Source organism: Sapajus apella, unplaced genomic scaffold (assembly GCF_009761245.1).
Source record: "Sapajus apella isolate SASKATOON/1434 unplaced genomic scaffold, GSC_monkey_1.0 scaffold23, whole genome shotgun sequence".
NCBI classification, from domain to species: domain Eukaryota; kingdom Metazoa; phylum Chordata; class Mammalia; order Primates; family Cebidae; genus Sapajus; species Sapajus apella.
This window is the reverse complement of record NW_022436963.1, coordinates 31,013,707-31,034,651: the sequence shown is the minus strand read 5'-3', so window position 1 is coordinate 31,034,651 and position 20,945 is coordinate 31,013,707. Positions and strand designations below refer to the sequence as shown.

General features: G+C 45.4%; 1 protein-coding gene across 1 annotated transcript in view; it reads right to left on the bottom strand.

The window, feature by feature from the left end:
- The window catches only part of ITPR1 (inositol 1,4,5-trisphosphate receptor type 1), a 346,432-nt gene that overhangs the window by 12,638 nt on the left and 312,849 nt on the right, over positions 1 to 20,945 (bottom strand). Inside the window, exons 56-58 of the mRNA XM_032290649.1 lie at positions 20,399 to 20,538; positions 19,762 to 19,927; positions 16,732 to 16,892 (exon numbers count right to left, since the gene is read on the bottom strand). Of these exons, the coding sequence (XP_032146540.1) occupies positions 16,732 to 16,892; positions 19,762 to 19,927; positions 20,399 to 20,538 (467 nt within the window). The remainder of the gene's footprint in view (positions 1 to 16,731; positions 16,893 to 19,761; positions 19,928 to 20,398; positions 20,539 to 20,945) is intronic.

The following is a 20,945-nucleotide window of genomic DNA, read 5'->3' as shown; positions in this document are numbered from 1 at the left end:
ATGATATGCTATTCTTTTTCTACATGGACCTTGGTAACAAATGCTTAAGTAGTATGCCTGGGCTGCTTACCACGACTGCTGGAGGAGAAAAAGGGCAGTCTCTACCTTCCTATACTCTGCATAAACACTTCATGTGTCTTAATGTTAGCTTATATTCATCAATTTCCCATCACAGAGCAATGGGCAAAAGATCGTTAAAAAAATATTCCATTTCAGAGATGACTAGCTTAGAAACCCAAAGTGCTTCCCCCTCTGTAACCAGTTTTCTGCCGTGCAGCTGCAGTGACCTATCATTGACTACACTCATCTCCCCTGTGTCAGTCCTTCAGACGTAGCCATGTCTTCCCACCAAGGAAGGAGCCCATTTCAAGGACTATGCAACTGTAAGAGAGGAGGAAACCTCATTTTTCAGAAGACGGCACACATAGGTGACGGGTCACTGGTGATCATTCACTCCCACTAGGGCGAGGGGAGGAGGGATGATGTGGGCTGGGCTGCTGAAGCCACAAACCAAAGCACAGCTGCAGAGAGATCACATAGCACAAGGTCCTAGATACTCACGGTGGCTGCTACATATTTTTGCAGACTGACCTCAATTGAGGAAAACAAATTGAAGAAAAAAGATCCAAAATCCCACTTTGGATACAACAATGTTGAGGATCCTACAGGGAGCAACATAGACATGGTCACTGCATCCTGGACCCCCTCAAAGGAGAAACAGTTTTGATACCTGAGTATGTGATAGAATTCCTGTCATCAAAGTGCTTACGATTTAGTTAAGGAAAGTGATCATCTAGATTTTTTTAACAGGACAGTCATGGTGGCTCATGCCTGTAATCCCAGTGCTTTGGGATGTCAAGGTGGGTGGACAGCTTGAGGCCAGAAGTTTGAGACTGGCTTGGGCAACAGAGTGAAACCTCATCTCTGCAAAAAATAAAAATAATTAGCTGGGTATAGTGGTGGGCACCTGTAGTCCTAGCTACTCAGGAGGCTAGGGCAGGAGGATCACTTGAGCCCAGGAGGTCAAGGCTGCAGTGAGCCATAATTGCGCCACTGTACTCCAGCCTGGGTGACAGCAAGACTCTCTAAAAACAAACAAAAAGGAATAATGTAGGCTATATTGTATCTAAGAGCGGTAGAGACAGTAGCATCCAAGTAAGACCTGACATGCAATGACTGGCAAGAATCTTCTTCAAGCAAGGCGTGGCCCTAAAGAAGGTTAGCCCTTGGGCAAGCGTGAGGACATTTCACAGAGGGCACTGGCACAGTAAAGCTCCAGTGTGGCTGCAGCTGGGGATGAGGGCAGACAGGCAGGAGCAGCTTGGACAGTGAAGACTGGAGGGAAACAGGGCAACAGGAGATCTGTGAAAGGCCGCCCTCCCTGACCAGACCTGGGGAGAGAGACAATGGACATCCCCAGTCCTCACTGCTAGTAGTCAGAACTCACCTGTAACTCACTTATTACTGACATGCAAATGAATGCTAAACTGCCTAAAATGTTAGTGAATCCATCTAAAATCTGGCTTTCAAATCTTTCATATGTTCATTTGCTTAGCAAACCTTCTATAAAAATAGAAAACACAGATTTCCAAACAGAGTCCACATTAATGAGGCCTTCAAAAGACTCCAGAAAACCAACGCAAGAGTCTGCACATAGCTAAAAGTTTAAGGAACAGTTTTTCTCCCTTATTCTAATAGCAAGTGACCAAATGACTATGGATTAAAATGAGAATTTTTCATGGCAGATCCTCACCTTTTTTCATGCCATATGTGATTCCTGGCCCTCCAAGCAATGATTTCAGAAGGGTCTTTGAATAAATGCAAAATGCACAGACTTCCTCCGTCTAACAGTCTTTTACCAAGCTTTTACAATTTGTTTCCTGCATGAGGTTGAGTGCTGAGGATCTAAAGATGAGAAAGACAAGGTCTCTGTCCTCAAGCTGCTTTAGTCCAGGAACTGTGGTCACTGGCCAGGTCCCAAAGCGTAGTTCTTCTCCTCTGTGGAGCTCCCCCTGTCTCTACCTACCTACCTCCAAGTGTGAGTGCCTAAAGCGTGTGTGCTGAAGACGCAAATGGGACCTATCAGCATGCCAAGGGCTGCTCCTGGCATCGGTGCCCCTCGCCTCGGTGGTGGTGGAGAGGCACTGAAGTCCTGCGTCTTGTGCTGCTACATGGGATACCTGTAATCCTGGGACTTGATGGCCTCACCTAAGGGGTACATAAAGCCATATAGAGAAATACTGTGTCTTTTTAGAACATTGAATATCCATTTTAATCAATGGTAAATGATGGAAATATTTTTATATTAAACTTAAAAACTTACCTAGACCAGAAGAGAAAGGTAAATGTTATTTATTTTTTTGAGATGGAGTCTCGCTCTGTCGCTGAGGCTGGAGTGCAGTGGTGCCATCTCAGCTGACTGCAACCTCTGCCTACCAGGTTCAAGCTATTCTCATGCCTCAGCCTCCTATGTAGCTGGGACTACAGGCATGCACCACAATGCCTGGCTAATTTTTGTATTTTTTAGTAGCGATGGGCTGACCAGGCTGGTCTTGAACTCCTGACCTCAGGTGATCCAACCACCTCCACCTCCCAAAGTGCTCAATCAAATGTTAAAGATAAAACCCAGCACTTCAAAGAAGGTCATACTTTTTGCAGGCCACATGGGCCATGTGCTCCCATCCTAGGGATAAAGCCTCATTCTCCATTTCACAGGAGGCCTTCAATGCAAAGATAGCAAAAGGATTTTCTGGTCTAGAAGTTTATCAATCACCACCACACAGATTCTCCCCATTGCCTCCCTAAATATCTAATAATGAAAAGCCGGGCTAGGAGGGATCCCACTAGCAAGCATTATCTTTTCTGCACTGAAGTGGGTAGAACCCCAAATGTGAGATCCTAGGTGTTGCCAGTGTTTTAATTAAATGATCGTCCTGGGCTGTGACTTTAAATCTCAAATTACCAAGGAGCACCTGGTAGTTAAAATTAATTAGCAATTTTAGCCAAACTGTTCTCTCAATTGCTCATTGGTTTTGCACCCTGTGTAGGATAGGCTCTAGTGTGGTATAAGGTTCCCCACCAGCAGGGTCCCCCTCTACACAGAGAATCTAAATCGCACAGTGCAAATGTTTAGACTAACCCAATTACTGGAATAGGTCAGAGAGAGAACACCTGAATCCAATTACTTTCTCTCTAGCTAAGACTTTCATACAAAACTCTGAGGTCGTTTGAGCGCTGAATGACTCCAGTGAAGTCTGTCCCTCATGCCTCTCCAGCCAGCCAGAGTCTGAAGGCCTACGAATGTTTGCAGAATCTTGCCTGCATTATCTATTCAAGATCAAAAATGTGTCTCAGTATCTTGGTTTCTAATGCATTTTTGGAAAAGTCATCTTCAGCAAGAAACTTTGTCTATTGTGAATTATCTTGGGATGTGTGTGTATGCAGTGGGGAGAGGATTACAGGGTCACTGAGTGTCTGCTGGCCGAATCTGCCACTGGATCTGACTCGTTCTGCTTTGCTTTGCTCACTCCTTGCTGCTGGCATCTCACATACCAATGCCATTAGGCACTGTCTGCCCTGGTCCTCCTACAATCCAGCCAGTGCAGTTCCCGTCACAGCAAGTGCTTCCTCTCTCGGAGCAGACAAGCTAACTGAAGCCACAGCCGGAAGCAGGCTGACCACAAGTGCTAAGCTTCTGGTTAGTTCTTTTCTAGGTAAAGTTGGAAAAGTCCCTGTGAAGGCAAACACTGAAGTTTTAGACACGGGGGTGGTAGTGACCAACCTCTTGAAATGTCCTTGACTGGAAAGAGACAGAGAGAAAGAGAGAGAGAGAGAGAGAGAGAGAGAGAGAGAGAGAGAGTGAGAGAGAGTGAGTGTGTGTGAGAGAGAGACAGAGGGAGGAGGAGGAAGTTGGATTGTGTGATGCAAATGCTAATCATTCTGAGAAGTGGGTTTTTTTTTTTTACTTCCCAGGTTCAAAAGAAGAGGCTGTTCTAAGAAAGACTACCGAGTAATCAATCACCTCCTCAGAGAAGGTCTGCTCAGGTACAGTATTATGTTTACCACCTAAACAATGGAACATTTTTTATAGTCAAATCTTTTATAGCCAAATCAGAGAATGAGGTGTTTATTGGAGTGGAGGGAGGGGGGAATTGAGGGCAAAAGAAAGGGTCATAGGAGAGAAGATGGGTCCTAGAAAAGTGGTCCTGTTGCTTTCTCTGCCCTTGAGATGGTCTTTTCAACCCCAATGGCAGCATCGTTTCTACTGCTCTTACGGGGAAGGAAGACAAACTGGAAGCTCCCAGAATGCCTAAGGTTGCTCAGGTTACAGAAATGACTAGAAGAGGGTACAGAGTAGGTAGGCCTGGAAACAGAGATTTGGTCTCCCATGTATTTAAACCCTCAGAAAATGTCAGGAGGAGGAGGATTGAAGATAATATTTATCTCTTCAAAAGCAGAAATATGGGATACTTAATGGACTTTAAATCATTTGTCCCTTTTTGAGCTAGGGTGATTATTTCCATTGAAGAGGAAGAAAAAAATTAATCTTTAGAGCTAATTATTCTAAGATCACAGCAAAACAAAACGAAAACCCTCTAAAAACAAAGAACCAGAATCTATTGGTCTGGATGAAAAAATAGTCATCTTTAACTATGTTCAGTGGCTCTGAAATGCCACTTAATATCTATTATAGGCTGGGCACGGTGGCTTACACCTGTAATCCCAGCACTTTGGGAGGCCAAGGTGGGCAGATCACCTGAGGTCAGGAGTTCAAGACCAGCCTGGCCAACGTGGTGAAACCCTGTCTCTACTAAAAATACAGTAATATTAGCTGGGTGTGGTGGCATGGGCCTGTAATCCCAGCTACCCAGGAGGCCGAGGCAGGAGAATAGCTTGAACCCAGTAGGCAGAGGTTGCAGTGAGCTGCTCTAGTCTGGGTGACAGAGCAAAACTCTGTCTCAGAATATATATAATATATATATTATACATGTTTAAAAAAAACCCCTAAAAAATGGGTCCCAACTTTGGACACAGTAAGATCAGAGACAGCCTAAGGCTCAGCGGGAGGAAGGGAGGGAGTGATAAATCAGAGGCACACAGAGGTTTTTAGAGCAATGAAACTTGTATGATACTGTAATGGTGGATACCTGTCATTTACATAGTGAAAACCCACAGGATGCACAACATGAAAAGTAAGCCACAAATGATGGAGGGACATTAATAACAATGTATCTAATATTGGTAAGTCACATGTTAACAAGCAGGCCACAATAATACAAAACGTTACTAACAGAGGAAACTGGCAGGGAGTCAGGAGGAGGAGAAGGGGGTGTATGCGAACTCTGTACTTTGTGCTCCATTTTTCTGTAAACCTCAAACTGCTCAAATAAAGAAAAATCTACATTTTTTTAATCTTATTAAAAAATATGGTTTTAATATTTTTTTCTTTTTAATGTTTTTCTTCTTCTATCTTGTGAGTCTATTAATTTTTTAAAAATGGAATTCCACACCCGGAATTTGTTGGCCAGCCCCACGTGGAAGGAATTCAGTTCTCTTTGTCTGAAAAGTGCAGTTACCACAGACCACAGGCATATTAATATCCCTGTATTTCACAGGTTCTGTACATTTCTACCACAGCCTTGTGACGGTAGTGTGTCAGGAGAAAAAGCAATGGCCTGTAATAAGAAGAGTTTCAGTTGTGTGTATACAGGATGGTGAATGAGTCAGCTAGCTCACCAACCTGGTCTATTTTCTTTTCCTTTTTTTTGAAAGAGATCACCTCACCAGCTACCTCACTGGGTTACTTTAAGGATCAGATGGCTGTGAAAACGTCCTATGAACTGGAAAGCATTATGCAAAAATATTATAAATCAGTATGCCATCTGCCTAGAACTGAGACAGAGTCAGTGCTGCAATCCAGGTATTGACTCTAGTTTCAGTGCTCAACTCCTGTGTAAAGTTCTTTTCTTTGGGATAAAAGTTTAGGGATACCGATTTCTCTTTTTACCAACTAAGCCACATGAAGGGTATCCAGACTGTACAAATCAAGGTGTCAGTCTGGTTCTGCTTTTGAGTTCTGAATGACATTACCAAAACAGGCCACATTATACAATCTTTGGCTGGACTGGAATGACCAGTCACCCTTCCCAGACTCCATAGTTGTTCTTGGATGATACAGCACAACAAAGATGGGCTCATCCCAGCAGAGAGAACACACCCATTTCTGATGAAATCCTGAGGAAGAGCCAGCCGCAGAATCATCCTTTCAAGTCATTCTGGGGCCACAGGTGAAGCATTCCCTGGGCACCCACGGGGACTGTGATACACAGGGTGCACACTTGCAGGGTACAGCTGGGTCCCGGGCACCTAGGCTACCAGGCTGAGGAAACCAGAGGTCACAGGAGGAGAGAAAGGTGGGACTGGCCGCCTATGCTGGACAAGGGCAGGGCAAGCCCGTTTGAGACTCTGAATAAAGAACAATCAGGCTCACTCACCCTTCTCCCCACATCAGTGTCCAAGCTGGGACATCTCACTTAGGCAACTTCCCGGGCACTTTGAATTAGCTAAGAAATATGCCAGAACATTCCCAGTGGCTACGGATAAGGATTTTAGCTATTTTTTCATGGTTTTCTTCTATTCTTTTCTGGATTCCATTAGTATTCAACTTTGATCTCTTACTACTTTTATATAGCAATATATTATGTTTGTTTTAAACTTACTGAAACATCTTTCCAAAGTTCTGTGCTGTTGTTTCAGGGAAAGATACATTTACCTTTGAAAACACACACACCCTCACCAATAAGCTGCTTCAACACAACCACGTTCCATCCCAGCTTTATCATCTGATGGGCTTTTATACTGGAAAGCTCTGAAATGAAACAGTTTTACTTAAGGTCAGCCCTGCCTAGACACACTGAGAAAGAAGTGATGGAAGATGTTATCCTTCTCACCATCCACAGGACTTCATAAAGAGGTGAGAAAGCTACCAGCACTGTTACTGACTTGAGACTGGTTTGGAAGAACGGTGCCACACGGCAAGATCTCTTTAGGGAGAAAGAGATCATCTGTCATGTAGATGTGCTCCAAATTCATCTTCTCCAAACCCTCCCTTTTTCTAACCAGCCCCTTGTACTCTGACCCGTTATTTACTAGCGTGTTCACACAGCTAGTGTGTCCCCTTCTCCCTCCTGTCAGCCACATTCTTGCTCCTGACATAGACCCTAAGGCTCACACCCTCCTGTTTCATTTTTCACGAACTCCTGTCCCCACTCTGAATGTTGCTTATTGGAATCTCAAAGCTACAACGGGCACAAGAGACCCTTTGATTCCACTTCCTCATTTTATAGGCGGTAAAACTGAGGCCCTGAAGAGAGAAGATGTGTCAAAGGTGAAAACTCAGTCAAGTTCACCTGTATAGCTTTCACACACAAATGACTCTCCCTAAAACTAACATCTCTTCCCCATTCTCACATTCCCTAGAGACATGACAGTAGGCTTCATTGTAAAGACTTAGATTTTAAAGAACTCTGAATACATATACTTGATGTAGACAGTCACATTCAGAACATTTTCCAGGTAAGAGCAGTTTTATAACTGCATTTTTATGGTTACAGACTTCTCCGTATCCTGTTATACTACAGTCCAGCTCTACCAGACACAGTCAATACTTAGAATACACAGGACATAAAGGAGTTGAGGCAGGAGAGTTCCAAATGTAGTGAGGAAGTCTGGAAGTAAAGGGCAAGTCAGGCAACCCAGTGGAGTCTGCGGTCGGGGAAGGAGCAGGAGGGTGGGTCAAGGTATGGACGGGGGGAGAAAATGCACTTTGGAGCTTATCAGATCTGCCAAGTTGGGGAAAATGTGCATGTATGCAGCTATTTCATATGTGTAATAAAGCATGGACAAACATACATCCATACATCCCTGGACGAACTAGCCAACGGGGAGAACTGTTTTCATGCACGGTGAGGCCGTCTTCAGTGGCTAATGGAATGATGTCTGTGCATAACCCTCATGTCCTGCACAGACTCACAGAATAGACTCTTGGGTATACCTGGCTCACGCCCTATGCTCTCCCTTAGCACACAAGCTCCTTCAGGGCGGATCAGGGCTCTGCTCAACTCACTGCTACAAACAACACCTGGCACACCCTCCATGAAGGTCAGGATGTAGGAAATTCAGAGGGGAGTGCTGAGAGGTCACTGCAGAACTGGGGCCCCAATGCCAAGTGCTTCACGATAAAAGAAAAGTGCCTGTGAAGTGCTCCATGGGACAAGGGGTGATTTCATCCCCTCTAGACTAAAGGGCAGAATGTGTTCTGAGGCTGGGTGGGGAAACATAAGCTCAGCAACTGCTTTGTGCAGCTGCCACTGACATGAACCCAAGCTCAAGTGCACAGGGTGGGGTGAGAGGCTGGCTGGCTGGGCGGCGAGTCCAATGATGCTGACACACTGTTTCCAGCCACCGGGAAGCCGGTGCCAAATCCCTCTTCACTCCTCCCTGCTCCGATATTCTTGCCGCTGCCGGGGTGCCAGCTAACTTCAGGAGGCATTCTGGGAATTGTGTTTAGCAGGCAAAACAGGCTGTCTCCTTACCCACGGCGCAGGGCTTTCAGAGCCCAGGTGACATTTTAACCAATGCTCGTGGCCTCCCAGGTTGGGCCACAAGGAAAGCTGCTGCTCAGCACTACTGACGCTGAAATATCAATCTTCTAGGAACATACCCAGGCACGCCCTTCCTCCTGACATCCTCGCTGGAATTCAGAATAAAAGCCCAAACCCATCACCATGCATTTGCACAAAGCAGACGGCGTCCACACCACTTTATCAACAGCCAGGACCTGCCTGCTTGATGCTGCACAGAGGAGGTGTACACGCAGGTGGAAAGGTCAGAGGAGGGTTAAGGGCACGCCCTGCTGGACTCGCCCTTCCTCTCTCCTGCACCTAAGTGCTATCTGGCCGGGACTCCAACTTCTCATTTCCTTAAACTGAGACGCCCCATGAAGGCTGTGTGAATTTTTATGCTCATTTCTTGATTCACTACTGCCACCATCTTTCCCCCACACCTAGGTCCTTACTGTGACCTAATTACGATCCACAGATAACTCTACTCCCTCCAGCCCCTGCACTTGGTTTCTTGAACTGCCTAAGGTTGGAAGCTGTTGTCCTCATTTAAGAAAGTGTCTGCAGATTTCACAGGCTTTCTTGGGTCAAGAAAGGTGCAAGACTTCAGCCAGGTCCCCTTTTAAACAGAAGGTAGTGGCACGCAGGTATTCTGTTTCCATTTTGATCTTTTGCCCTTGTTAACATGTTGCTTTCTTTGTTTGCTTCCTATATCATCTTATCAAATACACATAAACACAAGGGCTAGATGTCCTACTGCTTTTGAATCTTCTCATAATGTTTCCTTACAGAAGTTTAGTAGTGCTGAATTCGCTAATAGAACTTATTTGCTTGGAAATTTTGCCAGGAGGTGCTGTCAGGCAAAAAGGGTCTTTTGCATGTTGCTCTTTTGAAGCAAATTACCTGAAGCTTTTAGGAAAGCATTTTCCAGGAATGTGGGTTCCTGAACTCTCCCTTCCTATGCAAAAGCACCCCACCACCTTCAGAGAGCATCCCATTTGCTGCCACAGTGAGACTACTTTTGATCTGGAAAATTGCTGCTTTGCTTCTGGATCCCTGTATAGCTAGTTTCTAAAGAGGTCAAGTGAACTAACCCGTAATGGAACAAACTGGATAATCTCCAATGGAATGTTGAGGGTGAGGAAGACGGAGCAGGAGAGGCAGAGAGAGAAGGTAGAGAGGTGTCTACCCCTGCTGTGAGAAAAAGCACCAGGCTTAAAAGATGATGGACCAGACATTCTCGTGTGTAATTATTAGGGAGTTATACTAATTTAGATGAGTCACCTGGGTGTGGAAGCTCTAGTCTGGCTGTGCTTCTAGTGAATCGTCCTCCTCCTTTTACTTAGACACCTCCCAAATTGAGCCACAAAGGACGTATCATTCCCTGTTTCAAGCTAAGGTGAGGGTAGTGAAGTTTATCATATTTTAGCAGGTCAAAATCAACATACATTTCAGATACATCCTTTGCAAGAGCTGTGCCTGATATCCTTTCTTGAAATCCTACCATCTCAACAACCCCTCGAGTTTTGAGGTGGCTGTCTGAGCAGTGATTACTGGCAGCAGCAGCTCTAAGAATCACACCCCGTCTAACTCCCATCTTGTTGATTTACGCCTTAGCCAGTCAGCATCCCCGGGAGATCCTCTTTCCCACTTTCCTCTTCACCCGCTAAGCGGCCTTTCCTGCATCTTGCCTCTTTTAAAGGAGGGTAATTCAGTATCCCTGGGGGTCAGGGCTGAGAGATAAGCAGATCCAAGTCCAAGATGTGCTAGTCCAAACCAGATGCCACCAGCCAACCAATGGCTGCAGGTTGACAGGAGAGCTGTGTGCACGTGCATAGAGGTGACCACATCAGTGACCACACGTGGATATGTGGGTCAGGACAACCCGAGGGTGGGTTCTCGTTCAGCAGCTCTGCATTTCAGTGTTGGCTCTAGCACTTCCCAGCAGTGCGACCCTACAAAATTTGCCCGACCTTCCTGAGTTTTAGATTCCCATCTGTAAGACGTTAATAGTGCTACCTACTATGCTGTGATGAGGATTAAGTGAGATCATGCACATACAGTGTTTATTTCATGCATACTGATTACACACGACCTATTCATTACCATCCTATCAGCCCTTCCCAGGGAAAGCAGACTCCAGCACAGACTGCTCCTCCAGAAACTGCAGCCCTGGTACATTCTAGAACACTCCAGCTATCATGGGGAGGCAGGTTCTCCCCAAACATTTCACTGTCCAGTGAATATCCTGTCCTAGAGAAGGAGCCAGAGCAGTCCAGGGTATCAGGACATTCTGAAATGTGGATGAACAGTATTCTATCTGATCACTCTGTCTTTATGCACCATTCCCTCAAAAACACACCTCTGAAAAGATAAGGGTTATGTTAACAGGGCAGAATTCCAAGATATAGAAGTGAAATCTATAATTAGCAGAAGAGATGCCTTATATTTTTTTCATTTGTACAAATTTGTGGGATATTTGTGAAATTGTGTTACATGTATATAGGGCATAGTGATCAAATCAAGGTATCTAGGGTGTCCATCACCTGAGCCCCACACATTTTTGTGAATTATAGTCATTCTACTGTGCTATCAAACATATTCCTTGTACCTAACTGTATGTTTGTACCCCTTAACCCATTTCTCTTCATCCTCTCCCTTTTCCCCCAACTCACTCTTCCCAGTCTCTGTTCTCTATTTTTCCAGTCTCTACATAATCAATTTCTTTTTTAGCCCTCACATATAAATGAGCACATTCAGTGTTTCTCTTTTTGTGCTTGGCTTATTTCACTTCAGATAATGGCCTCCAGATCCATCCATGTTGCTGCAAATGACAGGATTTCATTCTTATATTTTTTTTTTTTTTTTATATGGCCAAATAGTGTTCCATTGTGTCTATACACCACATTTTCTTTATCCATTCATTTGTTGCTGGGCACTTACTTATTCCATATCATTACTATTGTGTACTGAAGTTACTGTTCGGTCTTCTTTGCCAACCTTCCTTCTTAATGCTGCTCAAATTTCTAATTTTCAAGAATAAGGTAGTCTCCTGCACTTGACTGTACTAGAAAAATGGGCTGCTGTTTCTTTGCTGGGAGTCAAATATTTGGTCTTTTACCTACAACACGCCCAGGGTGCACTATCTAAATTCGCTCAGGCAAAGTGCTCATAATGAATTCACCACTTAACTCCAATTAAATAGCTCCCATAATGGCCCTTCAAATCATCATCTATAGACTAACACAAATTCTCAGTTTAGTTGGCACTAGAGCAAAGCCACACAGTGCTAAAATTATTCAAAAAAGGGTGTGTAGCACATAAATTATTGTGAAAACTTAAATGCAGATCAAGGTTAATAAAAATTTGCTTATTAAAAAAGGGTATCACCAAAATTATGATGGCACCAAAATTCAGGTTCCTGCAGGGAAAGGAGTTATTTTTCCCACCCGCTTCCCTTTATCTGCCAAGGGCTATGTCTGGTCACCCCACAGTCACGTTTCTCTGAAAGCATAGACTTGCCTGGGTCCTAAGTCAACAAATATGAGACTGCATCTCAGGGACTGAGTGGCACTGTGAGTTACAGTGGAGGAGGGTTCGCTTCCCCTGGTCATTTGGGTGACAGTATCACCTTCCATCAGGTGCTCGAGTTGAAGGACAAATCTACCAGTGAACCATGAATGATTTCATTATCTAATCTAAGGCTTGCCTTGAATACACAGAACTCGGGGTCCACTCCCCAAATCAATGAAAGCTCTACTTCTGGGCAGTAAAAGCAAGTGGAGGAAAACACTGTAGACATGGATGGAATTCACAAGTGTCTGTGCCCGATTCAACAGAGAAAAGAACACTAATGTCAACCATGCCCTGCCTCAACTTTTAAGGACGCTTAAAGATTTAAAGTTCAAGAGAGAAGACATAGGGATTTTCCAGGGAAGGAAGTACTTAGAGTCAAGATGCCCACTCTGACTTTTCTTAGTGTCGGCGTGCCCACAGCCAAGGTGTTTCGCAGAGTCTTAGAACCATAGGAAACGATGCTTCTGTCAGCTCTGCTGCCAGCCTGCAGCCCCTGCTTCCTGGCTGGTGTGCTCTGGGCCCACTGCTCAGTTGTTCTGTTACCTGCTCCCCCCCTCCACGCGTCCCTCCCACCTGCCAGCTCGCATTTATCTCACGTCTACCACCCAGCGGATGTGTGAGGTGGTATGAACCGTGATGTACAGACAGGAAACCCAGGTCAGCAAAGTCCTGTGACTTGCCCGGGGTCACACGGCGAGGGAAGGTGCAGAGCGGAAACTCTCACCTTGGATCTGCTGCCTCCACTTCTTGGGTAGTGAGGACTTCATGACAGACATCACCTGGCCCCAGCTTTGATGGGGATACTCCCATCTCCAGTGAAAGGAGAGAGAGAAAGACCAGAAGGGGAGAGGAAAATAACACGATCTATTACTTTCAAACAAGATTAACTTGTGATGAACAGCTGGTTGCAGAGTTCTCAACTTAAGTCAGAGACTCTTCGCATGTTCCCTCTTTCCCTCTCTCCAGAGATGACAAGAAGTGAACTGTTTCTATCCACAGAGAGAAGAGGCCCTGTCCCCTTGTCTGCAGGCCAGTTTCAGCAGGAATTAGGAAAGGTGAAGTGTCTGGTCCAGCCAGGCTGCTGTGTTTTTACATGACTGGGCAGCCACCGATGGAGGGAATGCACCTTTGGGACATGGGTCTAGGCAGGGCGGGCCATGACTTCGCACACAGACAGCTCTTTCCTTCATGACTCATCAAATGTCATTCTCTCCAGCCTGGGTTTCCAAGAACCCCTCTCAATAGAGTGCCCCAGGTATATTCTATGACCTAGCTGTGGGTTGAGATGAAAACCCGTTTACCATCCCTGATGCTGCTGTCTGCAGGGAGTTGCTCTCAGGGCAGCTGGGCTCCACCCCTGCCCAAGCACTATCTGAGGCCTTTTCCATTGGTTCTGTTGGGTTACCTTTGGCAGGTGCCACTCCACAAGTCTCTAGGAGTCTCTGGGATCTTCATCCACGGGCTAAAGGAGAGCTGAAGAAGAATCCAACATCCCCAGCCTTCTGCAATTAGGCAAGAGGTGATTTTCCTAGGGACCACATACCCTAAAAGAGCCTGTCTCAAAAGCATAAGGTAAGCAAGAGGGCAGTGAGCCCTGCAGCCTGCTTTTCCTTCCATCTCTGCCACTGACCATCAGCTGTCGCTTCTCTGTCCTCCACACTGGAGTAGGTGCGGCCTCCTGGGGTTGGCTTATCAAAGAGATTACTGATTTCCACCCCCCAGCACCAGTGGTTAGGATGCCTCCCCGCCTTAGGGGGAAGGCTTGTGGGGGCCTTGCCTCAGCTGTGGCTGCCTCCACAGGGGGTGACTAAGTGGGGCCCGCAGGTGGTCTTGTAGCCTCTGTACTGCAGCTCTGAGGTCCCAAGGGGCCCCAGGCTCCCCCTCCCCCCACCAAATGACTCAGCTGAGCACCCCAGCTGCTACCCTGAGGGAGCTAATGCGCCCTTAGGAGTCCCCGGCAGGGATTCACATGGTTTCAAGACCAAACACCACAGCAAATAGCAGAAATGAGAAGGCACCGCCATTGAGCTGGTAGATCTGACACTGAGCCACCACTTAGTGCACAGAACACCTGGTTCCGCAGCTGCTTTAGCATTCAGAGAAGAATTCTTTGATGCTGTAGATTTTTAGGTTTTCTGACAAGACGTCTCATATAATCAAAGAATGATGTGGATGGGGAAAGCACACCAAAGGCCCAGGTTCTCACAGTATTGCCACGCAGCGAGCTCTGACCGGGTTGGGTGGGTGGCGGACTACAGGTCACTCTGACTCTTAATCCTCATCAAGTGACTGCTCACAAGACGCCTTTAAGTCTCCACGATTGAGACAGAAACCCCAAAGTGTGCCAGAGTTTTCTGTGACTGGACAGTAAGGTGATTAACAGAAAACCTCAAAACTGGCCCCTGGAAGATTTCAAGAGAGGGCCCGTTCAAACACTTTAGATACAAGAGAACAAACTTAGGGGAGAAAAGGAACGAACATAAGTCAAGGGTGAACGGTACAGGCCTCCTCTTGACGTTAAGACAGCAAATGCAAATGAAGGTCACTATCTGTGCATGTGGATGGGTCTGTCTGTATAAATGCTGATCGAGTAGGGTTTAATTTGCCAGTGTCAACAGCTGGAGGAAAAGAAAGAAACTAAGGACTTTTCAGTTAATGTGTCCTGACCCTGGAAACCTCACCTGTGGAAATCCATACTGGCACTCATCAGAATCCTTAATCTGCTTAAAAATAGGAGTCTGCTCCCAGAATCACCAGCAGCCTCCCAGTTTCCTAACAACATGATTATGGAGTGCGATTTCTACAGTCAGCCAAGCCTGGTTTGAATTCTGGCTCAGTTCCTTCTGAGCTGCTCCTATGAAGTTGCTTAACCCCCCACCTGTTTTATCTGTAAAAGGGATAACCCATAATTCTCATTCTGCAACCTGTGTCTTTTTCTCCCCGCTCTGTGCTGATGTTTTTCTCCTTTCTTTTTGCTAATTGATAACACTCGTCACTTCGTCCGCTCTTTCAAAACCTTTTTCAAAAGTTACCTCTGTTGTGAGCCTCCATCCATCCCTCCCCATCCTAGAAGTCCCTTCCTCCGGGTTCCCCATGGAGGATAACTTTAATGACAGATACAATACTAGAGGTGGAAGGACTTTACAAACCAAAGAGGGCCAAATACATGTAAAGGTTTGGGAATACCTCTCCTCATCATTCACACAACCTGTCTGGAGAGTCATCTTAAGTGGGCATCTGTTTTGTCTCCTCTGTTAGGCTCTTACTACTTAAAGGGTGATCCCTGGACCAGCAGATTCTGCATCTCCTGGAAGGCTGCTGGAAATGCAGAATATCTAAAGTCCTGGCAGTGACTGCTGAGTCAGAATTTGAATTTTAACAAGCCCTCCAGATGATTCATATGTACATCAAAATTTGAGAAGCACAGAATTTGACTCTAAGGACCTCAAGGGTACAGGCAGCACAGTCTCTCCAGAAAGCCCTCCACAGCCTAGGAGAGGCCTCTGTGCCTGTGTAATCCGGGTATTCAGGAAATACAACCATGCAACCACTGACCTGCCAGCAATAAAACTGAAAGCCTGGCTGCCTCTAGGCCTGTCAATAATGATACTTATCTGAACAGACCTGACTTCCAGTATCTTTACATAAAAAGCTTAAAAATTACATCTGCATAAAAAGCAGGCTCCTTTAGCGTAAGTCATTATCAGGCAGAGTACGCAAGTCCTTGATAACTGGAAGGAGAGTTGGCCCCTTCTCCTCAGAGGGAGGCGGTGTGAATCACAAAGACTCCCCCGATTTCACAGTTCATGCTTCTCACTCCACCATCCACCACCCCTGAACATTTTAATGGTGTTCAGAAAGCACAGGTCTGAAAGGACAGCTGGCCCGGGACACCCACAGCGCATGTTTGGTGCCTCTGCAAAGCCCTGACCAAGAAGAGACTCTAACAGCCTGAAGCAGCTTCCCTGCCTCCAGGGACATGAGGTCCACACTTCCCATCAGCATGAAGATTAATTTGGGACTCAAATTCCTCCATCATATGATCACCACCTAATGATTAGCAGAGTGTCTCCCAGAAAGGCGAGGCTGAGAGCAAACACAAACCATGCTGAACTACAGTGAGCAATCACTTTGCCTCTCAGACACCTCTTAGAAACTGAGTGTTATTCAAAAAGAAGCGGGGAGGAAAAGCATTATCGAGAAAAGAGGCAGATTAATACAGGGATCGGAAATTGGGCTGTGGAGTCTGATCCAGATTAGAATCCCAGGCCCAGTTCCATGGTCATGTGCTAATCTCACTGAAGCTCAACATTTCCCCCATTAACACAAGCAAATACCACCTGCCTCATGGCTCTGAGGATCACTCAAAAGAACACACGAAGTTCACAGAGCATAGCGCCTCATCTGTGAGAAGGGCTCAGGCAACATCGGAGGTTATTTTTCTGCTGAGCTCCCCCATGGGCTGCCGGGGCCTTGCTCAAGGCTGAGAAGCCAGGCCAAGTCCACCTTGCTCCTGGGAGGCCTTCCCACTCACCTTGATCATTTCTGCCACGTAACTCTCGGGCCCGGTGTATTCGGTGGAGTCCTTTACTTTCACCAGGACGATGAAGCACAGATAGTGCCACATGTTGTGTTCTTCCTTGATGTGCTCTTCAAAAGTGACTGTCTTGTTGTCAAACTTGTCTCTTTCCAAGCCTGAAAATGAGACAGAAAGCCCCCCAGCCCCAGCTGAGCAGTCTTGGTAAAGAAAAAAATCCATGACAGAACTGTCAGTAGAGAGGACGCTATGGTTTCACTCCTGTCTTTATGAAGAGTTGGATTCTGTCAGCCTTATAAGTGCATTCATGTTCACATTATGGCAGGAAAACAGGCTGTGAGTCAGACAGACTTGGGTTTGAATCCCACCTCTGCCACCTAGCAGTTGCTGCTTCATCTCTACATGTCTTAGCAGCCTTGTCAGTGAATGGGAAGACTACCATCTAGGTCCTAGGAGTGTTTAGGGGTAAAATGAGAATGTGTGTGACACACTCACATACTGCAGGCAATCAGGGAGTATGAGGCCTATTTGCCCAGATAAATGCCAAAATGCAGATATGTTAGGGTTTCTTGAGGAGACAGAATAAGGACAAAAAGAACTTTAAACAAATTTTGAACTCTAGCTGGTAGGTTTATAACTTGCAGAAGCCTGGGTGAGCAATTCAAGTCTCTGTGTATTCTAGGATTAATCAAATAAATATATTGTGGATAATGGGAGCTGGATTCCTCACTGCCTGAGAAAAGAACACAGAGAGAGAATAAACCCTGTAATGCTGAAATGGAAGGAAAAGTATCAGTATGAATTCATCCTTTTTCATACATATAGACACAGATGTGTGAAGATACATTCACACATAGGCAGATGCATACACCTCTCCTCTAGATCTGTATCCTAATAAGCCCTGGGAGCAGCAGCACACCAACAGGAATGAGCACCCTCAGTCCCCAAATTTTGGCTTCTAAATACCTTTCTCCAATAAAAAGAACCAGGGCTCTTTGGAGAAATGACTGATTCCAGGGATGGGTCAGGAAATGTACAAGGTGAGCCTAAGCCTGGAATATCTTATGATGCCAAAAACATAAGAAAGTACATAGAAAATGATGATGATATAACTAAACCCAGAAGCCACCTGGAAAGGGCTCTCACTGGCTATATCTGAAGCAACTTGAACATCAAAATAAATAATGACAGTGAAGGATTACAGCCCATTGAATAAAATAAAATCCATGAGTCCATGTTGTTACAAATATAAACACAGAAATATACGTACATATGTGGAGAGAAGAAAAAATTCTTTCTTACAGTAAAAAGCTAGTAAAGAAATGTAGAAATAAAGTCATCATTGGGCAACCATCATCATAATAGATTCAGTCAGACATCATCAATGAATGCTAAAGTTAAGGAATGAAAGGTTAACGAATAGCATGATGTTCACAAAGTGTCAAAGTATCTCTCCATAAAAAGTAACTTTATGGAGTTACTGGAGAAACATGGTAATTAGCACCTTAACCAAATCAACAATGTTAGTATCACAGCTGGGTGTAGCGGCTCACACCTGTAATCCTAGCATATTTGGAAGGCCAAGAGGGGCAGACTGCCTGAGCTCAGGAGTTAGAGACCAGCCTGAGCAACACAGTGAAATCCCACCTCTACTCAAATACAATAAATCAGCTAGGTGTGGTGGTAGGCGCCAGTAATCCCAGCTACTCAGGTGGTTGAGGCACGAGAATTGCTTGAACCCAGGAAGTAGAGGTTACAGTGAGCCGGGATCACAAGTTACCAGATGAACTGGCATTATGTGCCTCCTGATATGATACAAGAAGAACACAACAGCATGTTTTTGATATTCCTGTGGAAAACCACATTATCGTCAAACATCAGACAAACCCAAATCAAGGGACATTCTACAAAATAACTGACCTATATTCTTCAACAGTGTCAGCAGAGGCTAAGGAGGCATGGTGACTGAAACCCCACAGGAGGTGGGGTTTGCAAAGGACGTTATTGGAACGAAGGGTGGAATTTGAATAAGCTCTGTAGATTAGGTAACAGTGTTGCATCGGTTTTAATTTTCCAATTTTGATAACGATACTGTAGATAACAAGAGAATGTCCTTGTTTTTAGGAAACGTGTACTAAAATGTTTAAGGACTAGAAAGCATCATTGTCAGCCACACACATTCAAAAAGAGAGAGAGAGAGAGAGAGAGAGAGAGAGAGAGAGAGAGAGAGAGAGTGTGTGTGTGTGTGTGTGTGTGTGTGTGTGTGTGTGTGTCTGTGTGTAAAACAAATGAGATAAAATATTAATATTTGGATAATCTGGGTCAAGAGCATGCAGAAATTCTTTGGACAGTCATGCCTTTTCTGTAACTCTGAAATTATGCCAATGCAAAAAGCCTAAAAAGGTTTTAGGGGGGGCAAAATGCAAAGAATTTAAGTCTTTAATTGGAAAATGCTCATTTTTTTTTAGCATACATACCACTAGGAAATTTATGTATTTAGTACTCATATTATGAATAATCCTGAAACGATTACTCAGCTCCCGGATTCCTCCATGATTAGTTTACATTTACAAATATTTTCCCATAGTTATACTGAACATTTTTTCTTTGGTGCCCATGCACCTCTTTTACGTAGCAGTTCACTACTTCTCCTCCCATGCCTACAGTGCGCCAGGTTCTAGCTAGGAGTGTTACATATGCTGTCTCTCCTGATTCTCACAATAATGCAGAGAAGGACATGTTATTGTACCCATTTTACAGATGAGGAAAGGAGGTTTCAAGATGTTAAATGACTAAATGATGGTTACAAAGTAAGTGGTGGAAGCTCAGTCAGAACCCAGGTCTGCAAATACATCCTAGCAGAATAAATGCCAAGTAAAACCTCACTCACTGCTGAGGGTAGAGAGTCAAGAGGAAGCAGCCAGTGCCCCTTCCCGCATAACCGGGCACACACCCAGTCGGGCACACACCCAGTCCGTCACACCCTCGCAGTCTCCACGTGCGTCTGCCACCTGGGCCTTCACTCACCACAGATAAAGCACGTGGTCTTTAAGATCTCTTCCTTTTTCTGCTTTTCACTTCTCAGGTCAGCAAAAGTGTCAATGATAACCCCAAAAATCAGGTTAAGAACAATGATGATAACCATGAAGAAGAACAAGAGGTCATAAATCACTCTGGCAGCAAACAGGGGTTCCTGGAAAAGAGAGGTGTCTGAATGAGTCTGAGGCCCTCACAACCCTTTGGTCCGCCCAGCTCAAGTGAGACCTCATCTACTTGGGCAGAAATTAAATTGGGCGTTAAACTTTTAAACTCAAAGCTGCCTCTCTTTTCATATCCCCCGTCTCAATTGTGAATTCTCCAACTGTTGTGTGACACAGCCCGGAGGGAACTTGGACGTGCGTTCAGCTGGATCAGACCTAATGCTGACGGGAAAAGTCCCTAAGTCTACTCAGCGGAGAGTGAAAGCTACCCCTTTCCATGCAGCTGATTTTGTGGCACCTCCTCATGTGATAGGGAGGAAAGACGCCTGACAAGCTAGTTCCGCAGCTACTCAGCCCTACTCCCAGCTCTTCCTCTGCATCTTCAGTTTACACTCAACACCACTGCATGGTGCTCCCACCCCACCCACCCCCTCTGCCCTTCCTTCCCCTCAGGATTAATTTACCTCCTTGGACGGCTTCCTGAGCACATCTCCTACTCCACCCCCGCTCCGCAGCCCGTGACTCAGTACAGTGACAATGCACATCAGCAGCGTCTCACATGTGTGCTCTTTATCCTCTTCCGTTTCTTCTGCAGGGACCAGCTCTGTGAACACAGCAAGTAATAACAGACAGAAAACGTGAGGGGAAAGGAGAGACCGGGATTTTGAAATCCTGTTTCCTGAATGCCATCTCACCAGGCACACGAAAGAATAAATCAAGAGCCAAGTACTTTCTTTCAAAAGCTAAAGTGGTCTGGGCAACTCTGTTTTCATGTTAATTTCTCTAGCTATGGGATTACTGCTCTCCCTCTGTGGGATCTAAAACATGCCCTGTCCTTTCCAGGTTTTAAACCCCAGACCCAGCTGCAAACAGTCTTTTTCGTCAGATGAGGTGCTTCTCTACTCTGAGTCACAGGCATCTCTCAGATGAGAGTTACACCACAGGACCCAGGTTCCTCACTGGGGATAATGTGAGGACTAAATCCAGGGACACTTCACGGCAGGGGCTCTG